Source organism: Sciurus vulgaris (assembly GCF_902686455.1).
Source record: "Sciurus vulgaris genome assembly, chromosome: 2".
Classification (NCBI taxonomy): Eukaryota; Metazoa; Chordata; class Mammalia; order Rodentia; family Sciuridae; genus Sciurus; species Sciurus vulgaris.
In genome coordinates, this window is record NC_136462.1 from 184,051,139 (window position 1) to 184,059,910 (window position 8,772).

The 8,772-nt window shown below is 47.6% G+C and overlaps 1 protein-coding gene across 1 annotated transcript in view; it reads left to right on the plus strand.

Moving 5' to 3' along the window:
* LOC306655380 (lipopolysaccharide-binding protein-like) overlaps window positions 1–5,674 on the plus strand; it is a gene marked incomplete at both ends in the record, with an annotated part of 29,987 nt that extends 24,313 nt beyond the window's left edge. The window contains 4 exons of the mRNA XM_079129728.1: window positions 2,593–2,660; window positions 3,655–3,697; window positions 4,513–4,576; window positions 5,403–5,674. Of these exons, the coding sequence (XP_078985854.1) occupies window positions 2,593–2,660; window positions 3,655–3,697; window positions 4,513–4,576; window positions 5,403–5,674 (447 nt within the window). The remainder of the gene's footprint in view (window positions 1–2,592; window positions 2,661–3,654; window positions 3,698–4,512; window positions 4,577–5,402) is intronic.
* Window positions 5,675–8,772: the final 3,098 nt, after the last annotated feature.

An 8,772-nucleotide genomic window follows, 5' to 3' on the forward strand; every position in this document is an offset into this window, starting at 1 on the left:
TTGCAAACTATATAATATACTTCTAAGTAATCCATGGATCAAAAGAAAAATTAAAATACAGGAAATGGAATAAAAATACAGCATATCAAAATTGACAAGACACAGCTAAAGCAGTGCTGAGAGGGAAATTAATAGAAAAAAGTTTTCAAACCAATAATCTAAGCTACCAGCTGAAGAACTTACAAAACCCAATGTCCATTAACTGAATGTACAAAGTATGATATATTGATACAATGGGATTTTGTTCATCAATAAAAAGAATAAAGATCAGGAGGCTGAGGCAGGAGGATCACAAGTTCAAAGCCAGCCTCGATAACCTAGTGAGGCCCTAAGCAACTGAGTGAGACCCAGTCTCAAAATTAAAAATAAAAAGGGGGCCTGGGGCTGTGGCTCAGTGGTAGAGCACTTGCATAGCACATGTGAGGTCCTGGGTTCAAACCTCAGCACCACATAAAAATATACAACTAAAACAAAGGAATTGTGTCTATCTACAACTAAGTACACACATACACACACACACACACACACACACACACATATATTTTTAAAAAATAATAAGAAACAAAAAGGGCTAGGGGGCTGGGGAGATAGCTTAGTTGGTAGAGTGCTTGCCTTGCGTGCACAAGGCCCTGGGTTCAATCCCCAGTACCGCAAAAAAAAAAAAAAAAAAAAGGGCTAGGGATGTGGATCGGTGTGGTTAAGCACTCCAGGGTTCAATCCCTGGTACCAAACAAAAAGAATGACGATATGCACCATATACTGATACACATTAACACATTAAGATACAAATGAATTTTCAAAATATTATGCTAAATGAAAGGAGGAAGTAACATAAGGCCACATACTGTGTGATTCCATTTATATGAAATGTCCCTCACGGGCAAGTCTATACAGACAGGAAGTAGTTGCTTGATTACCTGAGGCTGGGGGGTTGGCAACATAAGCTCTTCAGTGCTGACGGTTTCCTTTTGGGAGTTAAAATGTTCTGCATTGATTGTGGCTGTAATTGAGTTGTACACTTTAAGTGGGTGAAATGTATGTCAAGTGAATTATATCTCAATCAAGCTATTTTTTAAAAATAAAATATTAGCTGAGCACAGTGGTGCACACCTGTAATCCCAGCAGCTTGGGAGGCTGAGGTAGGAGGATCACAAGTTCAAAGCCAGCCTCAGCAGTTAAGTGAGGCCCTAAACAACTTAGTGAGACTGTCTCAAAATAAAAAATAAAAAGGTCTAGGGATGTGGCTCAGTGGTTAAGTGCACATGGGTTCAATTCCCAGAACCAACAACAAAAAAGTACAAAAGCAAAACAATTAAAGAATACCAAACATGCTAACTGCCATAATAAAAATAAATTCTAGTAGAAAAATTAGTCTCACTCACATGAAGTCAGTCAGATGTTTCTGGGTGGCAGGTGGCCTTCCACATGGCCATTTAGGGACCCAGCTTCCTTCTGCCTTGTGATTCCTCCCTTCTCTAAGGCTTTACAGAGTCCCTTTCATACAGTTTGGTAGATGGGAAAAGTGAGTAGAAGATTGTACAGGTCTTTTAATGGACCAGGTCTTTAAGTAGCCCATATCATTTATGCCCACCATCCACTGGCTAAAATTTAGTCACATGGTCGCACCCAACTATACAGGAGGCTGGAAAATGTAATCCAACTGTGTGCCCAGAAGATAAAGGAAATGGGTCTTGATAAACTCAGTCTCTGCCACATGTTTCTCATGCATTTTTAATACTTCTTGGCCACCATTCAAGCCTATGTTGACCTTGTCCACAGCTGAGCAAAAGCCAGCCTTCTGTCCTTTGGCTGAGACACACTCGAGTTCCCTTTTTCCTGTCACAGTCTCTGGGACATCAGTCAGGTTTCAAATGGAGCTGTCTAATGATGCCACCCAAGCATTCAACCAGATATTACAGGTAGGAGCTCCCTTCCTGGTGAGAAGTGGCCCAAGTGGGCAGCTGACCATCACAGCTGGCATGGGGCTTTGAGGGGCTGACAGAGACTACCACCTGGCCCAGTGCCATCCCTCAGCAGGCCAATCCTCAGTCTCACAGATGGGTGTAAGTGATACCTAAAATTCTCCAGGGCTCAGGGGCTCCATGAAGTCCGTTGGTAGTCCACTCCAAAGCACTCGGTCACATTTACAGACTACAGTATCCCTGTTCAAATGCGCCGTGTTTTAAGTGTGGGCTTACTCCCCTTCTCAATGTTTCCATTAAAATGGAGACACTTGCCAGGTACTATGGCACACACCTATAATCTCAGGAACTCAGAAGGCTGAAGCAAGGGGACCACAAGTTTGAAGTCAGCCTGGGCAACTTAGCAAGATCTGTCTTCAAATAATTGAAAAGGTTCTGGGAATGTAGGTCAGTGGCAGAGCACCCTCGGGTTCAGTCCCCAGTACCACCAACAAGTAAATAAAAGGGAGAATGGAGCCTCAGCTCACCTTGCTTAGTGCCAGCTGTGGGGCCACCAGCCAGCCACCCACAATCCTGCATGGCTGCTTTTGCCCATTTGTCCCACATGGCCACACGGCCTGGGGTTTCTTGGACCAGGAACCAACAAGATACCTACGTTTTGCTTTTCTAGAAAACCAACCTCTCCATCACCATCAGTGTAGACTCCAACAGGATCGTTGGCTCAGTGACCACAGGAAGGTAAGACGCCAGGGGTGGGAAGAGGAATGAGGGTGGGGCAGGGTCATGCCCACAGTGGCCAGAGCATCCAGCCTGGTTCACTAAGGACTCAGGGTGACCCCTGGAAACATCTCCCCCAGATCTGGGACAGCCTCCAAACTGGGTACCCTCTGGAAATGGCACAGCGGTAATGACTCAGGCAGAAAGCTGGAGGTGGGAAGAACTGCCAGGTGGCAGCAGTTATCTTCAGGTCCCCTGTCACTCTAGTCCTCTTGCTTCTGCCCCCCAGGCTTCAGAGGAGCTGGGGTTTCTGCAAAAGAATAGTCCAGGTCAAGGTGGAGGGTAGGGTTTGAGTCTGTGTTCACAAGGACTTTACCTCTGATTGAGAAAGTGTCAATCGTCACGAAGTGGAGATTTTGGATGGAGGACGGAAGTGCCCCAACCCCCTGCCTACTGCTCCCTTGCCCAGATTCCCATCAATACGCAACTGTGTGTTTAGCTGGTCATTAGTCCAGAAAGAGTCCAGGTGGGGCTAGCACCTGTCCTCTATCCCTCGCGTCCACTGTGCCAAGCCCCACATTTTTTGTTTGTTTGCTTGGTGGTGGTACTGGGGATCGAACCCAAGGGTGTTTTACCTCTGAGCCACATCCCCAGCCCTTTTCATCTTTTTAAATTTCACGACAGGACTTTACTGCGTCACTCAGGGCCTCACTAAGTTGCTGAGGCTGACTGGAACTCGCCCACCTCCTGCCTCAGCCTCCATGTTGCTGGGATGACAGGCGCATACCACGCCCAGCTTCCACTTATTTCTTCATGAAAACACTCAGCAAATCTTTTTAACAATGGTACTTCCTCCCATATCACAACGCATGCTTTAAACCCACAAGCAACACGCTGCAGAAACATCGGCAACCAGGCAAAAGGCCTTTGCCCCCAGCACACTAGAGATTTCCCTAGGGTGACAAGAACATCAAAATCATGGCCTAGTGACCCACACTTCTCTTTCTCCACACAGTAAACTGAAACTCGAACTGAAACACTCCGTCAGTCCTGTCAATGTGAGTTATTTTCTGTCAGTGTCTCTCAAACATCTTTGCCAAGAGAGGTTTCACTGGGCACCAAGAAATGCAGCAAGGTCCCAGACAGAGATGCCAGGAGGAATGAGGCCCCCTTTCTGAAAGTGGTACCCTGTATAAAGGGCTCCATCTGAGGGCTGAAGAGGCAGCAGGCTGTGGACATTAAGGGCGAGTTTTGGAGTAAGATACTGCTCTGCCATCTGCTGGCTGTGGGCTTTACCTTTCTGAGTCTTTCTTTTACTGAAAAATGAGAATAACAGCATCTACCACAAAAAGGACCTGTAACACGAAATGTGGCAGTGAGTTAAAAAGACACTCTGACACAATGTCTCGGGCACAGTAAGCTGTCAACTATGTTCACAATTGGAATAAGAGTGGCCCAGGGTCACAATGTCTTATTCAAATTCCTGGAGGACCGATGGGTTTAGGAATTGAGAGTATTTGAGACATAATGCAGTGCATGCACCCCATGTCTTCCCCAGCAAGACCAGGGGAAGCTCTATAATCAAACACAGTGAAATTTTTGCAACAAAAGAACATGCTCACATAAAGCGGCATAAACACTAAGTAGCCTGAGGACCGTTCCTGCCACGTTGCGCCATTCACTGGGCCTGCATGCTCTTTCAGGAAGTGAACACAGATGGGTTTGCTTTGTGAGCAGGGGGGCTGTTTGTCTTTAAGGGCGGTGGTCAGCATCTGTGCCTATAAATGGGATATGTCCATTTTACTATGGATGGGGCAGATGTTCCTCCCTTGAGTCCTCTTTCATGTGTGCTCTGGCCCCTCCTGTGCTCCAGGTGGAGTTAATGGAAACCATCTTCAACTACTACACACTCAACATCATATATCCCTCTCTCAATGGTAAGAGCCGCTACCGACTGCTTCAGGGTGCAAAGCCTGCATTCTGCCCTTCACACAGGATTCACGGTTCATTCACCAAGTCAAGCCTCTCTTCCGGGCCATCTGGGGTGCGGGCAATTCGTGACCCTGCCCCCTAATTCCCACCTTGTTGAGAAGGCAGACACATAACAAGCGCTCCATAGAAGGAAGGGCAAGGAGCCAGAGGAGCTGGGAGGAGGCACTTGGTGTGGACTCAGAGGTCAGGCAGGGCTCCCGAGACATGAGACCTAAGCTGAGTCTCAAAAGTTAAGGAGTTAGCCAGGCGCAGTGGCACGTGTTTGTAATCCCAGCAACTCAGGAAGTTGAGCCAGGAAGACTAAAAAGTTTAAAGCCAGCCTCAGCCACTTAGCGAGACCCTGTCTTGAAATAAAAAATTAGGTCTGGGAATGTAGCTCTGTGGTAAAGCATCTCAGGGTTCAACACCCAGTTGCAAAAAAAAAAACCTAGAGGTTAGGCCTATAGAGTAACATTACAATTGGCCCTGAGCAGAACATCTGGAGTTAGCACCCCTGGGTTCCAAGCCAGGTGACCTTGCTGGAGGTAGTACCTGGGCAGCAGCGGCCTCAGAATTCCACCTTTCCCTCTCCGGCTGGCCTCACTGCCTACATCTATGACCAAGAGGGGAGAACAAAAAACATGGTCTGAGGAGAGGCAGTGTGATCCGCAGGGACAAGTCTCCAGACACAAACACAGCACAGCCAGGCCTGCCCACTTCAGTGGGGATGAGATAGGGCTCTCAAATGGGTTGACAGAAGCCCAAGAGGCTGTCCACATTGGTCCCCTCCAGAAGAGGCTGCATTTCCCCACCCTAAGCCAACTCTGACTCCAATAGCCAGTCACACCACGCGGTCTAGCTCCTCTGCCGTCTATCTTCCAGCAAAGCTCCAGGAGGGATTTCCACTCCTCCTTCCAAGGAACACCTCCCTCAACAGTGTGGAGCTCCAGATTCAGGAGGTGAGAAGTGGGGTCTGGGTGGAGGTTCTAAGCCCTGCTGGGAAGCTGCTTCAGGGGCTGTGGACAGTGGGAGGGACACCTGACTCACACATAACTTGGACGTGATTTTTAAGGGGGGAAAAACTTTGGAGTACAAATGGCATCTGTAACTGGACTTTTGACTTCATGTACCAAAACTCCCTTCCCAATAATCTGACAGAAACGCATTCACTGAGCACCTACAACTACAGGGCACTTTAGTTACGCACAGCAGGAACAAGGGTCAGGTGAGATGCCACTTGTGGGTTGACGCACCTACACAGGCCCAGAATCTCACTGGTGATGTGTGGGTCTCCGTGGGTCACTGATCAGCGGTCCCATCCACAGCAGCGGGGGATGGTGTGGAGAAAAATGCAGCATGCCTTCTAAGTGGAAGAAGCTTAGCAGGGGCAGAGGCACTAGTTTGCCAATGTCTTCGCAGTTCACAATCATTTACTTTGGGGAGGCCAGGGTTCTGGAGATTTCACTCAGAGGCATTTTATTTACCACCGAGCTATATTCCCAGGCCACCTTTTTTTTTTTTTTGACTTTTGAGACAGGGTCTCACTAAATTGCTGAGGCTGGCCTCGACCTTGTGATCCTCCTGTCTCGGCCTTCTGAGCTGCTGGGATTACAGGCACGCACCACCAGGCCCAGTAACAATGTATGCTTAATCCAAGGAAATCCTGAACAGCATTTTTTCTGGAATTGAGTAACAAAGATTTGTTTTCCTGGGGGAACGAAAGCAACATTTATGGGTGTCTTACAGAAATCAGTAATGGGAGATGCAGGTAAATTCCTGGGGCAGACAGCTGTCACGAAGGTCTCCAAGACTTCTGGCTGGTGTTAAGAACTGGCCTATTCAACTCAAAGGTTCTCTTCCAGAAGTGTATGTGTGGCTCAGCAAATGACCTTTGCTGACTGTCCTTTTCACTTTCTCTCTAGGACTTCTTACTCTTAGGGGCCAACATCAATTAGGCTGAAAATGGAGGAGGAACTGAGGCTGGAGGAGTGGACCATTTCACAGCTGAACCTGCCCTTGACCTAGTGGAGACTCAAAGGCTGCAGCTATTCTCTCCCATGAGCTCCTGCTGCTCCATGGACACTAGTCACCAGGGAACCTATGACATCTAAAGACACACCTAACCTGGGAACACCGTCCCAATCTTTCTCCTCCTTTTTCTCCTTCCCATCCCCTGCCTTACCCTGGGGAGCTCAACCTGACTCCATATAGGTCTACACGAGAATAAACTTCCATTAAGGGAAGCAGCCCCAGGCAGCCCACTCAACATTAAATACAGAACAATTCAGATGCACCAGTCATTAGATGTCAGGGTTAAGAGATCAAGAAGTCAGGTAGACAAGAGCTCAAAGACTCATTTTCTACTCACTGGGTGAGATGGGACCACCGCTAAGCACCCAGCCTCTAGATAGGGCACATATTAGTTCAATGAACCTTGATTTTAATTTTCTGATCATTTTCCTGCATTGGCCTGTCTCTGCACTTAATGCTGGGGAGGGGGTGGAGGGTCAAAGAGTGAACAAAACAACACATGGTTTCTGCCTTCATTAAGCTTACAGCCGAAAACAGGAGCCCAGCAAACTTTTCTACAAAAAGCCAGATAGTAAATATTTTAGGCCTACATCATCTCAGTTCCAACTTACCTCCACCATTGCAGAAAACAGACAAAGTGTGGCTGTCACAACGAAAACTTCATTTATAAGAACAAGCAGTGGGCTTGGCATGGTGGCACACACCTGTAACCCCAGTGGCTGGGGAGGCTGCAGCAGGATGAATTCAAAGCCTGCTTTAGCACTTAGCAAGGACCTGAACAACTCAACAAGACCCTGAAGCAGTGGGCCAGGTTTGACCTGCTCTGCCAACCCCTATTTGTCTGAAGGAACAAACCACCAAGGGACTTGACACTGAATGAAAGCCTGACTTGTTACTGGGAAACTAACAAACATCGCTTCCATCTCACATCTCGAAAGTGGCTGAAACCCGGGGTTAGGGAGATAGCTCAGTTGGTAGAGCGCTTGCCTTGCAAGCACAAGGCCCTGGGTTTGATCCCCAGCACCACAAAAAAATAAAAAAGAGTAGTGGCTGAAACCCAAAAGCAACACTGGCAGGAAAAAAAAGGCACGAGCAGTTCTTATTCACATTACACCTTCCTATAATGGATTCTAACCAACCTGTAACTAGGACAGCGCTGGGTGTCAAGCTTCAGGACTTTCATGCTCCTGCACATGATCACATGCACTTGTCCCTAACACTGGGATAGAAATGTTTTAGTTATGTCTACTCCAGGATGGGTGAGATTTCTCTTGCCAAAAAGCCACAGCTTTAATAATGACATTTTTTGTTGTAGTTAATGATCTTTGTTCAACTATGTCCCCAAGGTCTTTACTGGACCCATTTTATCTTTTATTCAAGACTTTCATTTCTGAGACCATTTTAATATTTTCTAGAAATGTTGTAACAAAGCTCAAATTTTTACAGGCAAGTAATCCACCCTTCCATCATGACCTTTAGGACATTTTCTCTGCCCACACCTGTCCTGTAAACAGGGCGTGAGTTGGTAACAGCACCTGCTTAGTGCCTCACCTCGCTGCAATCACCCACTAGCTGAGTCCGTCCTCCTCCTGACCACTGTTCCAAGAGACTGCCCCTCCTGCAAACCACCCTCACCCTCACACCAAGCTACCACAGCCGTGGTAGGCTGGCCAACTATTTCTGATTTTAGCAATGAGGTCCCACTTCCTAAGCCCTCAATCAACTTATGGACACTGCTGTCTTCCCAACACTAGACCTCCCTCACTCCATAACCCCCCCGACACCAACCACCCTTCCAAAACCCTGGCCTGACTGCCGGAGTGTCCTTGTTATGGCCTGGATATGACAGTCCCCCAAGACTTGTGTGTTGAAGGCTTGTTCCCAAGGGCAGCAATGTCGAGCTGGGCTTTTGGGAAGAATGGACAGTGAGAGATCGGACCTCATCAGTGGAACCCCCAATGCGTTAATGATTGATGGCATCATGAGGAGCCAGTGAAGCTGCAGGAGGCAGGGGCCTAGTTGGAGGAAGGTTACTCGTCCCTGGCTTCTTCCCGTCTCTGCTCTGGGCTGCCATGGGCTGAGCACTTTTCTTCTTTCCATCATGATGTGCCTCACCTAAGGCCCAAAGCAA